At 41.0% G+C, this 22,441-nt stretch overlaps 2 protein-coding genes across 2 annotated transcripts; both read left to right on the forward strand.

Annotated features, from left to right (window-relative positions):
* Positions 1-12,558: 12,558 nt before the first annotated feature.
* H6S33_008826 (uncharacterized protein) lies at positions 12,559-13,134 on the forward strand (the record flags this gene model as incomplete). Its single annotated transcript, XM_044840269.1, has 1 exon — positions 12,559-13,134. The coding sequence occupies one exon, from the start codon at positions 12,559-12,561 to the stop codon at positions 13,132-13,134; it is 576 nt and encodes a 191-aa protein (XP_044687546.1).
* Positions 13,135-20,865: 7,731 nt separating this feature from the next.
* H6S33_008827 (uncharacterized protein) lies at positions 20,866-21,450 on the forward strand (the record flags this gene model as incomplete). Its single annotated transcript, XM_044840270.1, has 1 exon — positions 20,866-21,450. One exon carries the CDS (start codon positions 20,866-20,868, stop codon positions 21,448-21,450), a length of 585 nt encoding a protein of 194 aa, XP_044687547.1.
* Between the last annotated feature and the right edge of the window lie 991 nt (positions 21,451-22,441).

Consider the following 22,441-nt stretch of genomic DNA (forward strand, 5'->3'; position numbering starts at 1 on the left):
TCAGTAATACGGTCCAGGGTATTGAAGGTTCAATACTTTTAGGTTTAGGCCATGGTTTTGTAAGTTCAGGACTTTTCATTTGTGTAGGAGGTATACTGTATGATAGAACTCATACCCGTTTAATTACATATTACAGGGGACTTGCACAGATTATGCCTTTATTCTCATTATTATTCTTTATATTGTGTTTAGGGAATTCGGGGACTCCTCTGACTTTAAATTTTGTAGGAGAATTCTTAAGTCTCTATGGAGCCTTTGAGAGAATGCCTGTTCTCGGTGCTCTTGCTTGTTCTTCGATAGTATTTTCAGCCGCTTTCACTTTCTATTTATATAATAGAATAGTATTCGCTGGTAGTCTTTCTTCTTACTTCTCTGCGGCTATCCCTGACCTAAACAAAAGAGAATTTACTATATTAGCAACTTTAGTAGCATTTACTGTTTTCTTTGGTTTCTTCCCCGCACCTATCTTAGATGGTTTACATTATTCTGTTTCAACTTTAATTTATAATTATAGTGAACCTTGTGTTGCTTTATTGCTCTCTCTTCCTATTTCCAACGCCTCGGGTTTAGCCAAACTAAACCTAAACCCTCACTATGTAACCGGCTTTACGGATGGTGAGGGTTGTTTTTATGTTGAGATATCCAAAAATCCACTGAGGGTTCAAACAGGCTACGGTGTCAGAGTTAAATTTCAATTTGGTTTGCACAAAAAGGATCGAGCCTTATTAGAATCGATACAAACATATTTCGGTGGAGTTGGTTATATTATTAAACAAACGGAGGATTCTTTTCAGTACACAATTACATCTTTCAAGGATCTCACAGTAGTCCTTAATCATTTTGAGTCCTATCCCTTAAAAACTCAAAAACAAGCCGATTTTCTTTTATTTAAATCCGTTCTTGACTTAATGAGTCGTAAAGAACATTTGACTATTAAAGGCTTACATGAAATTGTCGCAATTAGAGCATCACGACCCCCCCATCTTTTCATAACATATACACGTGTATAAGTTTGAAAAATGGGGGGGAAATTGAGGATTATCCGATAAATTAAAAATTGCTTTCCCTAATATAACTCCAGCTCCAAGGCCCATAATTGAATTACCCAAAAGTATTGATGGTAATTGGTTAGCCGGATTTGTGGATGGGGATGGAAGTTTTATGGTAATGGTTCAAAAACTTTCGGACTCCGCCCCTCACAAGTCAGGCGTTAAAGTTTCATTAAAGTTCAGTATATCCCAACATTCTCGAGATAGCCAGCTAATGCAAAATTTAGTGGAGTATTTATATTGTGGACGTTTCAGAACTAGAGGGCTTTCTCAGGGGGATGTTATCGTTACAAAATTTTCCGACATTGTTGCCAAGATCATTCCATTCTTCGAGAAATATCCATTATATGGAAGTAAGGCATTAGATTATGCTGATTTCTGTAGAGTTGCTGATATAATGAAGGATAATGGTCATTTAACCGCAGATGGATTGGAGAAGATTTTCAAAATAAAAGAAGGTATGAACCAAAGAAGATCTTAGCCCCTTATTTTATCTAAGTTTTGCTTTCGCCCCGCTTAAATTTGAGGACAGCCCAAAAATATTTCATATTCCCCACACGCGGAGCGTGGGGGAATATGAAATAAACTAAAAAAAGATTTAAAAAAAATATTTTTTTTATTTCATATTTTTGGACCGCTTTTTTATTTTTATTTTTTTTTTTAAAATTAAAAATAAAAAGGTTTTAATATCCAGTAAGGCGAAGCTAACACTTTTATGCCATTGTTCTCATTACTTTTCTTTATCCTTTGTCTCGGAAATTCGGGAACTCCTCTAACATTAAATTTCGTAGGAGAATTCTTAAGTCTCTATGGAGCCTTCGAAAGAATGCCTCTTCTGGGTGCTCTTGCTTGTTCTTCAATCGTTTTCTCTGCTGCCTTCACTTTTTTCATGTACAATCGAATTGCCTTTGGTGGTTCGCTTTCTCAATACTTTTCAGTTAATATTCCTGACCTAAACAAGCGTGAATATACAATATTAGGAACGCTTGTTGCATTTACTGTTCTATTTGGTATCTACCCCGGACCTATCTTAGATGGTTTACATTATTCTGTTTCAACTTTAATTTATTCTTATGATTATGAAATATTAGCATTTTTGCCTCTATCGGTCGCCAGCATATCGGGTTTAAGTAATATTAAACCTAACCCTAAAATGAAAAACAACACCCCCGTTAAATTATATAAGAACGCTGATACCGAAAAAGTCCAAATTATCACCGACAACGTACAGAAGTCGGGGGGATTTATCTCTGAATAAATTTAGTGAATAATCAGACCTATGTCGGCTCTTCAAAGGACTTAGGGCGAAGATTGAGAGATTATTTTAATATTAATTATTTGGCTAGAAATGAAACCATGTATATTTGTAGATCTCTACTTCTTCATGGCTATTCAAACTTTAGCTTAGAAATATTAGAATATTGCGATTCTTCTCTTCTACTAGAAAGAGAAAAATGGTACTTTGAATTATTTCAGCCGGAATACAATTTAGCTGAAGAACCTGGCTCTCCTATGCTAGGTCGAACTCATTCAGCAGAAACCAAAGCGAGGGGGGGGGGCTCCAAGTTTTTTTCGAAGAAAAAAAGAAAAAGAGCGCAGCGCGCCCCCCTTGCACCCCTAACCCCCGCCCTTTTCTTCGGTGGGGCTCCGCCCAGCCCCCCTTTTCATCGGGGCGCTGGGCGGAGCCCCACCGATGAAAAGGATTTATCAGGGAGCCGGCCTAATAAATAAGGGGGCCGCTTTAAATAAAAATAATTCCATAATTTCTCAATATTTTTTAAGAAACCAAAAAAAAAACCTTACAAAGGTCGATATGTTTTCAGAAAAATAAAATAGTAGGTACCGTACCACTATTTCCCAGTTGCGGAGCAACCAAACGAAGTGGCGGGGCACCTGCGTGGTTGCAAGACTACCAGCAGGGTTCCGTGCCACGCTTCGCTGGTGGAACGTGGCTGCTCTGCTGCTTCGCTGGCGCTTAACTGATGTTCACTTTGCTTATTTCTTCCCCCTCTCCTGCTTTATTTCCTTACCCCTCTCCTGCTTACTTTGCTTCCCCCCCTCTCCTGCTTCCCTCCCTTAACCTAAACCTCGCAGGAGGACTCCTCCCTTAACCTAAACCCCGAAAATAAAAAATTATTAGAACAAATTAACTAAAGTTAAACTTTCTTCTTTACAAACAGTAAAATTTAAACATAAACTAGTTTATGTTACTCTTTATCTTAATAACTTAAAATAAAATTACTAATAAGCTATTTTTGTTTTCTTTTTCTTCCATATCTCGACATACAAAACGGCTTCCCACTCGCTTCCTTCTTTCCGGTCCTTGACCGTGTCCCTTGACTTGTCCGTATGCCCCGCTCCTCGTTCTTGTCCTTCTTTGCCCCCGGCCCTCCTCTCTCATTTATTTCAGAATGAAATAAATGGAGAGGAGGGGGTTTAAAGGGAATTCTAACCTAACCCTTATTTCATTACTGTTTTTGCCTACCGAAGGTGCGCCTCACAAAAAGCCTTAGTAGTTTTTGGAACAAACCTCACATCAACAGTAGGTGTAAGATTTAGTCGTACTCAGTTAGCAATGGTAATACTTGCTCCTCATTCTCGTGATGTTATTGTAGGATTACTATTGTCTGATGGTTGATTAACATTTGCTTCTCGAACCACTAAGAATGCTCGTTTAGGCTTTAAACAGTCTGTAGCTCATTCTGCATATGTTTGATTTGTATTTTCTATTTTATCTCATTATTGTAGCAGTAGCCCTTCTTCAACTTCCGGTATTAGAGCAGGGAATCGGTCTTACGCAGTACAGTTTTTTACTCGATCAATGCCATGTATCACTGAATTTCATTCTTTATTTTATCCTAATAAAGTTAAAATCATTCCTCATAATATTTTCGAACTTTTAACTCCCGTAACTCTAGCACATCTTATAATGGGCGACAGTTCTGTTTCAAGACATGGCTTAATAATCTGTACGACCAAGGCTTCTTTTTCAGTCGAAGATATTATTCGGGCCCCCCCCTTTTCATTTTTATTTTTTTTTTTAAAAATTAAAAATGAAAAGTTTGATGAATGTTCTCATGATCCGGTATGGATTAGAATGTACAATACATTTAAAACGTAGACAAAATCAAAAAATTGAAAATATGATTTATATTAGACAACGTTCAATGCCTCTTTTACGAGCTATTGTTAAGCCTCACATGCATCCTTCGACCAAGGCCGCTTTACAAATTAGCAGCCGGAGGCTAGTATAATTTAACCTAAACCCGGCAGGCCCCCCACCAAGAACTACCCAAAAATATTTCATATTTTTGGGCTTGTTGGTGGGGGGGGGGGGGGTAATTTCGTTACTGGTTTTGGGGATGCAGAGAATGTGTATTAATTAAAATTGAAGAATACCCCCAAATATCTCAATGGCTATCGAGTTCAACTTCGTTTTACAATAACTTTACACAAAAAGGATCTAGCATTATTAAATTCAATTAAAGCATTCTTTGGCGTTGGTAAAATCTATAATTTGACCGGTCGTGTGGATTATATTATATATCAAGTAACTACATGTGACGAGTTACAAGTATTAATTGATCGTTTTGACAACTACCCATTTATTACACAAAAACGTGCCGATTACGAACTTTTCAAACAAGCCTTCGAGTTAGTTTCCCGTAAAGAACATTTAACTCTTTCCGGTTTACATTCCCTGGTAGCGGCCCTCTCAAAGGAGTCCCCCCCCCTCTCTCTCAAAGAGAGAGAGGGGGGGGGAAGAGAGGGCTGCATCCCCCCCTCTGATTTATTAGGAGCCGGGAGCCGGGGGGTACGCTATAAAAGCCTCATTAAACAAAGGTTTATCTCCTGGCCCCGCCCTTTTCGGACTACCCTTGGGGACCCCCCCCCTGCATGCCTGCATGCAGGGGGGGGTCCCCATGGGCCGCTTTTTTGATTTTTTTTTCTAAAAAATTAAAAAAGAAAAGGAATTAAAAGCAGCATTTCCTAATGTAATCCCGGTTGAAAGACCATTGGTTAAGGATCAAAAAATCCAAGACCGGCCCCCTCTCTCTATTTTTCTTTTCTTTATTATTTTTATTTTATTATATAGAAAAATATAAGAGAGGGGGGGGGGGATTATTGGTTAGCTGGGTTTGTGAGCGGTGATGGGTGTTTTTTGTAAGTATTTCTAAAGCCAATTCTGTCACATTAAAATTTCAAGTTACTCAGCATTCACGTGATGCTGAAGCGCCGCCCCTCTCGAACAGCCTTCTCTCCACGCGGGGCTTTCAGCCCCGCGTTGAGATAAGTTTCCTTTTTTGGTAAAGCCCCCCCTAACGGGGGCGCTAGCCCGAGAGGGGAAAAAATGAAGGAGCCGGCCTAATAAATAAGGGGAGTCGGGGCATTTAAATTGTGGTAAGTGTTATACTCCATTAGGTTATAAACATGTGGATTTTCGACCGGTCGTGAGAAAAACATCTGACATTTTTGACAAGATTATTCCGTTCTTCAACAAATATCCGCTACAAGGCGTGAAGGTAGATGATTACGCTGATTTCTGTAAGGTAGCTATCATTAAAAAAAAACAAAGGTCATTTAACACAGGTTGGGTTGGAGCCGGGATATTATAAAAATTAAAGCAGGTATGAATCGAGGAAGATCCAATTAACTTTGTAATTTTAATATCATCTATTACAAGCAATTTATGTAATAAAAAGGTTTAATAATAACATTATAAAATAGGCGATGGCGGCCAATGCATATCTTTCTTAAAGATAATAAAGCGTGTTTTAATCAGTCTACTCAAATGTTTTTATTTTTCTCCGCCAGCAAGCCGCGTGTATTTTCTTTTCTTTTGCAGTTAAGACGCCTCTCATTTTCTTAAATACTTGACTATTAAAAGCTCATGTTGAATCACCGTTATCAGGAAGTATTGTTCTTGCAGCTATCGAGCTAAAACTAAGCCTATACGGGGCGCCCCCTTTTCGGACTACCCTTGGGGAGCCGCCCCCCCCTGGTACCTGCCCCCTGGGGGGGGGGTCCCCATGGGCCGCTTTTTTGATTTTTTTTTTTTAAAAAATTAAAAAAGAAAAGGTTTTAGATTCGTTTTACCTATATTACCTGCCGTCAGTCTAGAATTAACACCCTTCGTCTCTACGGTTTGTGTTATAACAATTATTTACGCATCCTTGAGTACCCTGCGTACTATTGATGTTAAAGAATTGGTTGCATATTCATCAGTAGCTCATGCTGCTGTATACCTGCTGGGAGTATTTAGTAACAGCATCCAAGGTATTGAAGGTTCAATACTTTTAGGTTTAGGTCATGGGTTGGTTTCTTCAGGTCGGACCACCCGAATTACCCTCTCTCAATTTTATTGAGAGAGGTCTTGGGAGCCGCCCCCCCTCAAAAATCAGGGGGGGGGTCCCATGAGGTATTTATTTGTGTGGGAGGTATACTGTATGATAGAACTCATACCCGTTTAATTACATACTATAGAGGGGCCTTTGGGCGCAAGTAATGCCTTTATTCTCTCTACTTTTCTTTATCCTTTGTCTTGGAAATTCCGGTACACCTTTACCCGGTTTTTCTGACGCCGTATGCTTAATTGGACTTCCGAAGGTTAGATTAAACTGAGGTGGCTGTTTCATAAAATGACCCCTCTCATTGAAGATGAGAGGGGGTAGTTCGGGGGGGATCCGCCTGAATCATATAACAATCTCTTAAAAGCCTTAGAGATCGCCTCCGGTGTATAATAAAAAAGAGTCCTAACAGGGTAATACCGTAGAATTAAACTGAGGCGGTGTTGTTTAAGGTTATATTATACTGAGGGGGTAAATCAAAGGTTGAATTAAACTGAGGCGGTGTTGATCGTTGAGGTTGAATTAAACTGAGGCGTTCTCTTGTCTAGATAGGCTTCCTTCCTCTCCTTTTCCCTCCCGCGCCCTTCGCTGGTTGGCCCTGAAACGCGCTGGCGCGTCTGTCAGGGCCTTCCCAGCTTCCATTCCACCCCAGTTTTATACAACTATCCTCTCCTTTTCCCCTCCCGCGCCATGCCCTCAATGGTGGTATGCCGGCTCATACTAAAGAATTTTCCTAATTCAGAGCCTCTCCGCGGGGATATTTTCAGCCCTTCCTTGCGCAGGTATCAAATACCTGTGTAAGTAATGACGAAAAATTACCTTCACAGAATGTCTTTGATATTCTTACTCCCTTGCTTGCTCTTCTTAGCTATACTTACGTCTCGCGTTCAAGACCTCGCAAGGGAGACAGGTAATTTCCGCTCCCACTTGGGCCCAAAAAGTAACCAGGAGTCGAGCGGTGAAAGATACCTTCATTTGAGTTCATCACCTCATATCCACTACTAACCTCATTTAGGTGATAATTCCGTTGCCTCCCTGGGTATGGTAGTGGGTATGTATGGTTAGCTTCCCCGGTGACGAAGCGGCCCCCCGAATTACCCTCTCTCAATTTTATTGAGAGAGGTCTTGGGACCCCCCCCTCAAAAATCAGGGGGGGGTCCCATGAGGGGGGCTGCATCCCCTCTCTCGAAGAGAGAGGGGACGCTTTGTTTGGTGGAGCTCCTACCCTTCCCTTTCGCCGTATGTCGCATTGTGGGAGGAGGAAAGCGAGCTTCAGCTTGCGATCCTCCCACTTAAAGGTAGCGTTCTGTATCCCTTGGTATAGGGTCGCGGTATAGGTTCTGTCGCCTTCCTGCCACCTTTCCTGACCTCTGAATAATATGAAGGGTTCTTATGGGTATAGTCCTAACTTCTCCTCTGGGCTAATCTTCGTCAGGGAGGTAACGGGATTATCACTCATATCCACAACTAACCTCATTTAGCCTCACTTCCTTTTCCCCGGTCTACGGTTCTGTTCTATGCGTGTAGCGGCCCCCCTTCCAGGGGGCTGCATCTCCCCTGCCCCCTTTTTCCCCCCATACTCTTCTTCTCTTCTCTCTCTACTCTCTCTCGAGTTAGCCCCACGCCGGCCTGTGGCAGGCTGGGGCTGCTACGCCTCAAAATTAAGGGGGAGAAAAGGGGGGCAGGGGGATGCTCTAGGGTATAAATAATAAATAATGTGAAAAATGATAATGTGTATATTTTAGAGAAAAAGGTTTGTTTTTATTTTCGTTATAAGATATAGTTTAAACTTTAAGGGTATTATTATTTGTCTAGATTTTCAATCGATTTTGATATTAAAATATTCGTTCAAATGATGCGTCATGTGTGACCGAAATTTTGATTTTGCTTATCTCTAGGTCCGGAAAATGTGTATGTAACCTATAACATAAGCCTACTTCTTTCTATAATCATTATCACGTAAATGAAGTAAGCGAGGGGTTGCCCGAAGCTTCCCCCGGTTGCGAAGCTACCGGGGGGATGCTTCGGGGCAACCCCTCGCTTTCCTAACCGTATCCTAACCTAATCGTAACTGCAACCGTAACCGTAATCCTAACTAACCTAACCGTAACCTAAAAATAAGTCTAACCTATTAAGCGTTAATCATTATACATCATTAACCATCTATATTTAATAAATCATGATGATGGTATAAAACTTATATTAACAAGACGAATCAATAAAGATGGCTTAAATTAACCGTAATGTATCATGTGCTACCGTGAAAAAAAGCAATGTTCGGAGGGTATAAAACAATGTCATAGGGCTGGGCTGCGCCCGGTCTACCCTCTTTCTCCGATTCCCCCCCCCCACTGCGTGGGGGGGGGTACGGAGAAAGAGGTAAAAAAAAAAATATCAATCTCTAACAATTTTGTACGAATTTCGAACAAACCGTAACAACCTCAAACATTCCGTAACCAAAACAACCAAAAAGAAATAAGATCCCCAAAACACCCAGTTCATAACACCTCGTCACAACATCAGACCCTACCAAAACTCCCTGCTTATTTGTTGGTTGTGGTAATCACCTTCCAAGATTATCCAAAGGGCGTTTAGATTAAATATCGAAATATGGAAATATAGTTGGATCATCGTTTACTTCTCCTAGTGTTGTCATAGGTTACACCTTAGTATATGAGTGAGAGATGGTGTGAGGGTAGTTATCTTACGTCTATTCTGGGAGAGGTTGTCTTCCAGGGATGTTTTTTCCCTGGATGCCACTACCCTTTTGACGGCTCGATATCGCTTTTTAATGTTGGTTCGAGTGTGCGATCCCTCTTCGTTTCTATGTGTCATCATGGGCCCCGCCCCTACCCTCTCATTTATTTCTTTGAAATAAACGGTGGGGAGGGCCCCGCCCTTTTCATTTTTATTTTTTTTTTAAAAATTAAAAATGAAAAGGTATTTTAAGGGTTCGTTTTCGGAAGTCTCACCGGTCGGACTGCTCGAAAATTTTTATACGACGACGACTGTTGTGGATTAATGTTAGTTCCTTGAAGCGTTGAGGATGTAGATGTAGTAGATGTTGAAAATTTTGTGATATCTTCCCCGCACCCTCCTGTCTTTTCAGATGAAGTTGATCTAGCGGCCCCCTCGAATTACCCTCTCTCAATTTTATTGAGAGAGGTCTTGGGAGCCGCCCCCCCTCAAAAATCAGGGGGGGGGTCCCATGAGGGGGGCTGCATCCCCTCTCTCTTCGAGAGAGGGGACGCTCTTTTATGAATGTGGTGTTCAGTAGTATCATCTAGTTCGATGTTTTGTGTGAGTTTTCGTTTATAGGATTCAGAATGTTCGAGGGTAGCGGTTGTAGATCTAGATGATATGGGGCTAGGTGTTCTGGTCGGAAGGGATTGTATGGTTTCCTCCTCATCAACAAGACGTGTTGTTATGGTATCACCACCTACCACATGCTCCAACTCCTGTTTTTTTATAGCGTATTCGATGTATGTTTGACATTTCCATAGGTTCTCGTTGATAAGGGTATACGAGTTCCTCTGTAATGGATCGTCCGTCCTCACAGCGGCATCGATCGGCGCCGCCCCTCTCGAACTACCCTCTCTCAATTTTTATTGAGAGAGGTTTTTTTTTTATCAAAAAAAAAAGAGAGGGCCTTATTGAAGTGTGATCTCCCCTGTAGCGTGTCTTCTTCCGCGTTGACTTCATTCCTGTATAGTGTGGGTGTTTCCGAATCAGCGTTATCCACCTCCCCTAGTGTAACGTTATGGTTTAGAAGGTACCTGTGCTTAATCGCCTCGAGGATGAGGAACATTGAGTAAACGTTCCTTATACGTTCCCAGTAGTCGCCCCCCCGAATTACCCTCTCTCAATTTTATTGAGAGAGGTCTAGGGACCCCCCCTCAAAAATCAGGGGGGGGTCCCATGAGGGGGGCGGCATCCCCTCATGGGACCCCCCCCTGATTTTTTGATTTTTGAGGGGGGGGGGGGGGGGGGTCCCAAGAGGGGACGCCTTTAGGGTTTAAGATAAAGGAAATACTGTTGGCGTTTCTTAGGTTGTGGAATAAATCATTCAGTGAGGTTCTAGGGTATAAGGTATATACTACGGACCACACATCCTTTCGGCCCTCGGTCGTGTGTTTGTCACCATGTCTTCGAATTTTATGAATGTAGGAGTCGTCTTCTAGGTAGTAGGGTATGTGAATGGTTGGGACTTTCGATTCCCACATAAGGAGCAGTGTTGCTAGTAAGAAGATGTGGTTTGAGAAAGAAGGTGGTAGGTTATGGATATGTTGGATGTAGGACATTTCGATATAGGTGATATGCGATATTTCGGAATCAGAGATAAGCGAGAAAGTTAAAATAAAAGGAGCCGGTCGGGAAAATTAAGGATTTAGTGTCTTTAGCGTTGATTGTGAAGTAGTTGTATGTTGATGAATTGAAGTTGGGAAATTATCGGAGGGTCACAGGTGTCTTATTTATTAATATAGCGTCCCCCCCTCCTGGGGGGGGATGTGTCTCGCGCTACGCGCGGACGCTTGGTGTAGGAGTGGCGTTGCCACCATTCTCGAAAATTCAATGAAAGGGTAGGTTTTTTCGGAAAAGGGTGTTCCGGTTGATCGACTCCTTCGTGGCAAAGCTTAGGTTTCAGGTTAGCGCTCAAAGAGTTAGGGATTGTGATACGATAATTGATTAAAATGTGATATGTTATACGAGATGTGTAATCGCTGACGTAGTAGCGGCATTTAATTATGATTGAGATATGGGAATAGATTAAAATGTGATATGTTATACGAGACGCGTAATCGCCGACTAGTTGCGGTATTTAATTAAAGAGATAAGCCGGCGGAGCAAATTGTACTCACACCCCCTCACCTCGGATTGTTAGGTGGCGTTCGCTAAGATTGATTGCCCCGCTGGAACTTATGATATTACGTATGATAGGCGTTTTCTTATCGGCGGGCGGAGACCCATGTTTGTGTTTCTGAAAATTCGAGGAATGCAGCGTATGTGTAGGAGGCATAGTTGTATTTGAGACAGGCTACAGACCCCTTTGGTGGAAATCGCGTTATCGATCGGTTAAATGACGCAATAAATGGCTCAATTATCGGAATCTATTGACTCATTAAGGCTACAAATATGTGATTGGTGGGACAAGCCCTTCCCGTGATAGCCATTATCGGAGGATGATATTTCATTGGTTCGATCTGAATATCCCATGTTTGTGTTGATCGACGGAGGCCGCGTCATGATCTTACGATAAGCTGTGTGCATGTGTATACTGGAAATTATCTCACTCCGCCACCTTGTCTATCACCTTCCGATAAGCATTCCCCTCCAAATATCTCACCCACACAAATGACACACGACTAATTAAAGATAAGCCTAAATGGTGCAACCTATGGTGAGGTGACAAGGTAAGCACGCCACTTCTTTGACTCAACAAGATGACCGCATGCAGTCGTAGGAGAGGAAGCAAGATAAGCATCGCCCCTATGAGCTAACAAGATGCACTCTATGGTGTGGATGTAAGATAAGCACCGTCCACCATCTACTACCAACAATATGGTTACGTGCTATCATGATTACATGGTATGATAAGCACCTGCCGGTTTGGTTTGATAAATGTAGCCGTGTTGGTAAGATAAGCATAGCACGATGAGGTTGTACGACAAGGTAATAAGATAAGCACCCTTATGACTCTAAAAGAAAATAGGACCGGAGATGAAGTAGAAGACCCATACAGTATGAATCAACAAGATGACGCGTCCAACTGTAAGGTGGATCAACAAGATGACGCGTCCAACTGTATGGTGGATCAACAAGATGACGCGTACAACTGTATGAAAGATAAGCATATCATTTGATTTTTATTCGACTGAGATAATGAAGGTGTGACTAAATAGTCCTTTAACCGAGATCTTGTTGTTAAATAAAGTATAAAGGACCAGCTTCAGTCCGTCAAATAACTACACTCTTCACCACCGTCAAATAACTCAACTCAACTCAACTCAACTCCACTCCTCTTTAACAAATACTTCACCTCTTTATCATATTTTTTTTACCCAAATGTATGTACTTTCTGACCTATACTGATTAAAACATGTTTTTTGAACTGACAATTACTTAGAAAAAAAATGAATTCATACTACACCATACCAACAATTATGGAAAGTATCCATGCGGTCGAACGAGCTGATCGAGGTGGTTTGGAGGAAAAGGTTATAAGAAGTACAAACGCTATACTATATTACTATTTCACCTTAGACCGTTTCATCGTAGCCCCTCAGCAAGGCCGTAACCATAACATACCGGATTTTATCGTCAACACCTTCCATCAACCCGGTACCGATTTTACAGACAATGTAATGGTGGAATGTAAACGTTTATCGCCGACAATTCGAGGGACCGTAATACCAACAGAAACTCAGCAAAGTAACACTGAATACCAACTGAGCACCGCTCTGGAGGAGAACAGTAGTATGGACGATTCTTGTTACGGTATTGAGATCATCGGGAATCAAATACGTTTTTTCGAGTACTTCGGTCCGAGAAGTCAATTCGACAATCACCCCGCCTTCCAAATATTTAGGTATGGGAGTTATAGAATGGTTCCTATGGGTGCTAATAGGGTTGCTGGACTCACGGGTGGTTACATGAACCTGAACTCGCCTCAACATGAGCAAGCTATACATGATACATTCGTGTATTTAACCAACCATGTTGTACCTGTAGGTTTCTAGGTATGAATACTCGTTGTTTTAAAAACAAAATCAGATCAGATTGCTAATATATACATATATTTGTTTTACTTATAAGGTACCGCGATGGCTAAGCTAAACCCCGAAGTGTCAGTTTTGGGATTCTCGACCAAATAGGAGGTTTTATCGGTGGGATGTTTTTTTCTGTTTACCTGTACGCACATGCTTGTTTTTCTGTTTACCTGTACGCACATGCTTGTTTTTTTTTATTATTAGGAAAATACTATACTCTTTAACGTTGATTGTCCCGTACGGGAGTGCTATAAGGATACAGTGATAAATAATCTAGGTGAGGGTCTGGTATTGTTATGGGACGATCCGTGTCCTCTCGATGGTTCCTTTTTCGCTGGTACTTACCTTTTTTTTTTTGACCTATTCGGTGATTTATTATGGATAAATTGGTACAGTTTGAGACAAATGATATTATTATTTTCTATAAGTAAGATGAAATCATATTCTTATAGACTCGGACTTCTTCGATAGAGATTACTTACGTAATCCTGTTGCAAGAATATGGACTAAATTAAGTGTTGTCTGAACCGATTGGGATATTGTGTCATCCACTCGGCCTACCCCCTCTCAATTTTTGAGAGGGGTATTTTTAAACATAGTACATTGATCGCGTAGATTATGGCTGCTCCAAAATGTGGGATATCTTAGAAATCCTGTAGCTATAACAGGGATTACAATAAGAGAACTCAAACCTCTTATCCACTTATATTCCAGCATATGAGCCTGAACCCCGGTTGAGGACATTTGTACATCACTCGCTCCCTCCTGATGAGGGGGATTAATAGGGGCTTAGGGTTAAACAAGTTAAACCTAAATTAAACCTAAGTTAAAAATAAGTCAAAATGCGTCGTTAATATGTTTGGGCGAAATGAAAATTTATCTCATTTAATGGTCTTATGTACAAACCCATGAGGCTGAGCTGATTGGCTGTGAAAGAAGTGGCCAAATTGGTATTAGTTAATATTATAAATAATGGTCTCGAAAACAAATTAGGATCGTGTGGTAGTTTATTTTCATTATTTAAATATATCATTGGGCCGGAGGGAAAAGAAGGGTGGGATATTACAGTGCCTCCTCAGTTTTATTCAACGGGACATACTTAGGACCTGGTAATTTTCTAGCCGGAGCGTCCCGCGCGCGGAGCGCGCGGGATGCATCCCCCCTCCCCCCGGGGAGGGGGGGGGAGGCTTGGATTTCCTAGCTGATATTACAGTGCCTCCTGAGTTTAATTCAACGCACATACCCCCCCTTGGATTATCCTTGCTTTTTTTTTTTGGTGAAGTGATCTATTACTATTTACATTTCTTGGTTTACGTGGGGTACAGATTTAGTGAAATGAGTTGGTGAGGCCATAACGAAGGGAAACCTTACGGATATTTTATAAAGCCTATAAATTTGATATGTAAGGATACCTGATCTAAATTTAATGTTAATTTAAAAGTATGATGACCTCAATTGACACTCCTCTCGGAAGTCCAATTAAGCATACGGCGTCAGAAAAACCGGGTAAATTTGCTCCTAAAGGTGTCAATAGAATGAGTAATACAATATTTATTTCATAAATATCATCTTGATAAGCAAATTTTTGGGGTGAGAGGGGAGGGTTGTTAATAGAAAAAGTATTGCAAGCTGTACTGCATGCTTGCATGCATGCGAGTGGTCGCATGCACGCGGAGCCAAGATCTGGGGGGGTCAATGGCGGTTTAGCCATTTTATAAGAAAATTCTGGGGTTTATAGTTCAAAAGGTAGAACAACTATTTGTGGAATAGTACGCTCCATGTTCAAGTCATGGTTTACCCCCTTTTAATTTCCCTTTTAAGAAATTTAATTTAATTATATTACACTGTAAGTAAGTATAAAATTGGCAATTTTGCCCTTCGAGTCCTGATTAGCATAATCGATTAAAAATAAACAAATTATTTAAACCTTTATTAGTCAATTCTGTACCGTAAAATCGAAAATACAAAATCCTCCCCCCCCCCTTCCAGGGGGAGGGGGAGGGTCGTTTTTGTCCCTTCTTGTATGCTCCGTCCCTCCCTGCCGGCATGCAGCCCCTCTGGGAATATAGTTAATAGGGTAAAGTAAAGGCATGCCTCCTTGCTCTTGACCTGCTCAAAAAAGTGGCGCCTCACCTTGCTCTTGCCCTTTAATTCCCTTGCTCTTGCCTTGACCCACCTTGCCCTTCCGCTTGGCGAAGCGCCCATCTTTTTTATTTGTTTTTTTTTTATTTTTGTGCTCAGGTGTATGCAGCATGCTTGAGGTATAAAATACCTAAATACATATACTAAATAGGGGGGGAGTCATATCTCCGACTAGCCTACCAATCAATAAAAAAGGCAAGGCTGATGCAATATTTTCATCAAATATCTTATGGCTACGCCCATTGATAGTAGGGGGGGGTAGCCCTATAAATATTTATTTATAGGGAATAAATATAAATGATTAATAATACTTCTATAAGTAATATGTTAAATCATTTTTAGTTTAGAGTTAAAACCGTGAATTAGGTATTAGGGCTGTATAAAGTAAGCAGTTTCTTCTGATACAATACCAGACGCAAGAGGATACGTAATGAGTTCTGCAGATTTATACATTAGATTGAGCCATTACTATTCTATTAGCGAGGGGGGCTCCAAGTTTTTTTCGAAGAAAAAAAGAAAAAGAGCGCAGCGCGCCCCCCTTGCACCCCCCCTCCCGGCTCCTAATAAATAAGAGGGGGCCGCTTTCTTAAAAGAAAAAATAAATATTAATAACAGCGTATATATAACACTTACTCAAACACAGGAACGCTAATTTTCGACTAGCGAAGCCATATAATAATAATTAAATTCAACTATACTTCTATAAGAGATATATATAATAAAAAGGTAATTTTGGGTTCGAATCCTTATTAGCACAATTTATCGCAAATAAATGTTAAAATTATTATATTTTTTTTATTGTTAGTCAGTGCGGTCACTTTGAGGCCGGAATTAATATTTAGTTGAGAACTAATGCATATACTGAGATGTTCTGAAAGATGAATGGTCATATATGGGTTATTTTCTGCCTTCCATAAAACTACCAGTTTTTATCTGCTTCTGAAATGTTACAAGGAACAACTATATATATCATTTGCTTTATTTATCTTTCGGGTTTTCTGCTTTACACAGATTCATTTTTGCGTTATGATCTGTACCAGTTACTACATCCAAAACACATATTTTTAACCTGTTTATTAGAATTATAGGAGCTCTAGTGTTACTATTAACTGCTTTCTTAGAATTATCAACCTGCTTATCTGCATTATCTATATGCACAGATGGCTTTGTTTTATTACTGGTTCCTGCTGAAAAATATTCCAATGCTGATCTTCAAAAGAAACAGATTTTACAGGAGAACAAAGAAAAATCAGGAGTCTATCGGTGAACAAATAAAATAAATGGAAAATCCTATATCGGGAGTGGAGCTAATCTATCCGCTAGATTAAGCTATTATTTTTCAGACAAAAAATGGAGACTTATTAAAAAAAACTGGAAAAGTGCTATTTATAGCGGCCCCCTCTCTCTCTCTCTTTCAGCTTCGCCCCCCAATCCATTCGTACTACGCGAGTAGTAGAATGGATTGGGGGGAGAGTGAAAGGGCTGCATCCCCTCTCTCTCCTCCCCACTTTTCAAACTACTACACGAGCAGTAGTTGTGAAAAGTGGGGAGGCGAAGTCGAGAGAGGGGACGCTCTTTATCGAAAAAATACGGACGTTCTAACTTTAGCCTTGAGATCCTGGAATACTGTGAACCATCCGATGTAATATCGAGATAACAATATTACCTTGATCGGCCCGTTTTCGGACTACCCTTGGGGACCCCCCCTCAAAAATCAGGGGGGGGGGGGGGGGTCCCCATGGGCCGCTTTTTTGTATTTTATTAATAAAATTAAACAAAGAAAACTTTTAAAGCCCTAAAACAATATTCTTCCAACAGCTGGGTCATCTTTGGGGTTCAAACATTCAGAAGAAACTCACCTTGGCGCGAAAATGAGAGAACGTATCCTTTCTGAAGAAACAAAAGCCAGAATTAGTGAAGCCAAAAAAGGAAAAAATAATCCGTGATTTGGAAAAACTCGTTCAGAAGAAACGAAAGCGTCCGCGCGCGGAGCGCGCGAGACGCAGCCCCGGCTCCCGAAGGGAGGGCCGCTAAACTTAGTGAAGCTAATGGTACAGCTGTAGAGGTACTTGATATTGATTCAAATGAAACTACAACTTATTCTTCAGGCTGTCAAGTAGCAAAAGCTTTAAATTGTAGTTAAAAAACGATTCGTAATTATATAAAGAGTAAAAAACTTTATAAAGGTAGATATCTAATAGAAAAAAAATCAGTTGTCCAATAACATAGCGGCTTCTGTGTGCTTCGTTAATTTCTTTATTTTCGTGCTTCGCCTCCTCGATAGGGTCCCACATCCTTGCGTATCATTGCCTTTACAATCCGGGTTTAATAAAAAAATAAACCTAATCCCACATGCATGTCTTATTTTCTGGATTTTTGAACAGTTGTGGATTTAATGAAAGCAAAAGGCTCATTTAACAGCTGAAGGGTTAGAGCAAATCCTTTGAGCAACTACGGTGGAAATTAAAAAAAAAAGGTATGGGTACAGAGCGAGCGATTTAACTAAACCTAAAAAGAAATTTTGTCAAGGTCCAGCTAAGCAGCCGGAAACTTTGCGGCTGCATCGCATCTACGATAAATATTGGAGTATTGTGATCCATCGGATTTAATTAAAAGAGAGAGCAACACTATATTGATCTCTTAAATGGCTGCGCTCCCAGAGGGGGTGGCGGAACAATATTTTACAGGTATCAGCGGGTGAAAAAAAATATATTTTTTAACCCATCATTAGGCTTTAACTACATCCCAAGTTTCTTTTTCCCTGCAGGGGAACAACAAGGGGGGGGGAGGGAGGAGGAAGAGACCCAGGGTAAATTAAAAGAACGTGAGTTTACTTAGGAGCAAGTGGCTAGAATGAGAGCTGCGAAAGTCGCTGTGAAATCCTTTGAGGTAACACGACCCGGTTGCTAAACGAGCAGCTACAGGAGATGTGGTTAGGTTACTAACAAGGAAAGAGGTGCGGGCTCCGCCCCATGTTAGAAATATCACAGTTCGTGCAACAGCAAGGGAGCTTGGTGTTTCTCATGCAACTATCTTAAGTTCATATCCCAAGAAAACCTTTACGGACCATATACCTAATCAGAAAGAGAAGTGGTGCGTAAACCCTATTGGGAATAAAGATATCTTCCCACCACCCACGGCCACGGCCAGCGCACCCTACCTCCCACTGACTGCATGCAGTCCTTTTTTTTTGTCTTTGTCCTTTACAGTACCCAACCATTATTTAGCAGGCCTGTGTGGTATTAGCCCCAAGAACAGGGGAGGAAACTCAGCCTGGATAGTTCAATTTAGGTTAGAACGTTAATTTCATGCATTAATAATGAGAATTCAACTTTCTCTCCCGGCTAGCCTTTTTTTTCTTCCCTTGTCCTTTCTTCTTGGACCCCTTGCTCCGCATTAACATAAACTTCTTAAACACGTTATTATCTTGTATCTTCTCAAGCTAATGGGTTAGGAAATTACTGCCCTAAAAAAATTACAATTTTTTTTTTAGGCTCCAAAGTTTCATATTATTATTCGCAGTACTTATTCCCGCCTTGCTGATAGGGGCCAACTTATTTTTTTAATGTCTATAAGATTTTTCTTTATAACTAATTTATAATCCATTCAAATACTTCCATAATACTTGAAACTCTGTAAGGATTTCAAGGGTCAAAATCTGTCAAGTTAATAGTAATAAAAAGTCTAATATCGGCGATATGGTGAAAATCTTTCAACAATTTTTATGCCTGCAGGAGAGCAACCTTCCTCTTTTCAGACCCCTCCCTCCAGTGGGGCCACAACCTGGTCGCAACGCATGTTGTGGCCCCACTGGAGAGGGGAGAGGGAGGCACGTGCTAAAATTTTTATGCACTAAATTTAGCGACCAAGGCTGCTCTTTGACCGGTCGTGCATACCTTTCTGCATGGCCCATTGGTCCTCATAAAAAAAATAAATTTAGGGCTTTAAATGCCAAAAGAATAATATTAATTAGTTTAAATACATTATTATCAAAGAGTAAAAGTAAATAAATTATTAATCGATAAGCATATTTCGTTGTGAACAGAACGATGGTTTTTATCTTGTAATGCGAAAGATATAGGGACGTGCGCGGCGCGAGGCTTCGTTGTCGTTTTAGATGTAATTTGGTATACATCTTCAAGAATTATTGGTCGTAGGGAACTATCCTTACGATTCTTGTCCTACTGCATCGACTTATTATCTGCTAAGAACAATAATAACGTTATAGCAGATGCAGAATGCGAATACGGTGGCATCCCGCTATCGCTGAACACATTCGTTAAGGAGGTCTGACATGATTACGATAAGAAACTTGTCATCGCGAGATGGACGTATGGACTGCCATGAATCAGGCTAAGTATCTTAATCGGGATATCACGGTACTTGATCGGTAAATTCAAAGCACATATAGGTTGTTCCTACTATCTGTGTAGCCAAAAAGCCGGAAGTCACTCTAATGAAGAGAGTCAGAATATGACACATGCGCAAGAATCTAAATCAGACAATACCAAGTTAGAGGAGAATAATCCCGAATCTAACAACAAAAACGGCGACACGTTGCAACCGTCGGATCTAAGCGCCTCTACTGGTGGACCCAGAAAGCGCGGACGGAGTTCCCATAGTAGTCCGGATCCAAAAAATCCGAATCCCAAGGTGACGAAGGGGAACAGTAAGGGATCTTCAGTTGACAAGCAAGGGTCTCGTAATAAGGTCAACAGCCCGAACTTACGTACGTTTGTAATAGACCTACTGACTGGCTTTAAAACACCAGACGATAAATATAACGGAATAATACGAATCCTGGCTAATCCAGGGTTCTTACAAACATGTTATATGCTGATAAAGGGAAAACCTGGGAATATGAGCAGAGGAATCACTAAAGAAACCCTAGACGGAATTGAATACGAATGATTCGAGAACACGGCAGCCAAAATCCTAAATGGTAGCTTCAACTTTACCCCGGCAAGGAAAGTTCTCATACCCAAACCCGGAAAGAAGGAGAAAAGACCTTTGGGAGTAGGGGCTCCAAGGGAGAAAATAGTCCAAAAGGGACTACAGGTAATACTAGAAGCAATATACGAACCTGAATTCCTGGACTGCTCTCACGGTTTCAGACCAAACAGATCAACCCCCAGCACCCTTAAACCTATCTACCTGAAAGGACATCATCATACATGAGTAATCCAAGGTGACATCTCAAAATGTTTTGACCGAATACCTCATAATGTGATTATGAAATTGCTGAAAGAGAAAATTAAGGACGAAAGATTTCTAACTATAGTGAACAAATCTTTAAAAGTTGGCCATTTGGACCCTATAACTAAGAGAGTAGTACGGAGCGACATAGGTACTCCACAAGGTAGCGTGCTTAGCCCACTCCTTGCAAATATCGTATTGCACGAATTCGACAAGTACATGATAAATACCATCCTCCCTGAGAATACTAAAGGGAAGAGAAGAAAAACGAACCCTTTATACAACGCACTGGCGGTAGTTAGAGAGCCAAGAAAGAAATATTATAGGGAAGCCACACCAGAGGAACGCAAAAAAGCACTCGAGATGATGAGGACACTACCTCGTATGGATCCTTACGACAAGGACTTCAGAAGAACCATGTATATTAGATATGCCGACGACTTCGTGATCCTGTTCGAAGGACCAAAATCCGAAATAGCCGACATAAAAGAAAAGATAAAAACTTTCCTGTATGAAGAATGTGGCCTAGAGTTAAATACCGAGAAGACGGTAATAACTCATATGACCAAAAGCGAGGGGGGGCCCGAAGGGCCACCCCTTGCAGCCCCCCGGGAGGGGGGCGGCTTTAACTTCCTGGGAGCAAAGATAAGAACTCTGGCTAATAACGATTATAGAATGAAAAACAAAACCGTAGCGGGGGCTCCAATCACTATGAGGGCTCAAGTAAGAATAAGGGTTAATATGCCCACAGTTGAGTTACTGGAGAAACTTATAAAGGCCGGAATCGCGAAAAGAGACAAACTCCGCAATATTGTTGCTAAACCATATACTACAATGGTTAATGCGGATCACGCTACAATCATCCAATTCTATAACGCCAAAATAAACGGTATTATCAATTACTACACATTCGCCGCAAACAGAGTTAAAGGTCTAAACCTGATCTGAATCTTTGCCAGACTCTCCCTGGCAAAAACCCTAGCAAGAAAATACAAGTTAAATTCTGCTAGAGCAGCCTTTAAACGTTTTGGACCTCTTCTAGAGGACCCCAAAACAGGTCTACGACTGTTGGCTCCCAAATCTCTACCCACAGTGCACCAATACAATATCAAGGTAAATCTAACTCCAACGGAGAAGATCTTACAACAAACTTGATACAGTAGATTAACTAAAACTAATCTATTTAAAGAGTGTTTATTATGTGGTACTACGAACAACATTCAGATGCATCACATACGTGCTGTTAAAGATGTAAAAGCCAAAATCGCGTCCCGAACAACAACATTCAAAGTTTGACAAGGGGCCTTCCGGCCTTGGTCGAAAACAGATCCCCCTTTGCCAATATCATCACTCCCTGCCCCGCCCCCCCCGACCGACCAAGGTGCTGGGCCGCTTGCATGGCTCCGCCAACGAGTGGGCGGAGCCGGCCCCAACATCATATTTTTTTACGCCCGCCCTGCTCCGCAGGCCGTATCATTTATATTATTATTTTATTATTAAAAAAATATTCAGAGGGGGGGTTATCATGGAGGAAGACTGTTAGACTACGAAATGAAACTAATCGCTAGATACTCAGGTAACCTAGCCAACCACTTCAAAGAATAACAGACCTGACCTCTAGTTTTACAGCTAGAAGTATACCTTATGGCGAGCCGTATGATGGGAAACTATCACGTACGGTTCTGAGGGCAGTTTCATAGGTAAGCTGACCCCTACATTATATCTTATTTTTGCTTTATTTTCAGGGTTAATTGGGACAGCATACTCGGTATTAATCAGATTAGAATTATCTGGGCCAGGTGTTCAGTTTATAGCTGATAATCAGCTATACAACAGTATAATTACTTCCCACGCGATCTTAATGAGTGCGCCAATGCGCTCCGGTTCTTGGATGTCTCGTAATGAGATCCTGGATGCAATCTGCCAGGTAAAGTGCATA

This window comes from Morchella sextelata (genome assembly GCF_020137385.1).
Source record: "Morchella sextelata strain SCLS chromosome Unknown scls_29, whole genome shotgun sequence".
NCBI lineage: Eukaryota > Fungi > Ascomycota > Pezizomycetes > Pezizales > Morchellaceae > Morchella > Morchella sextelata.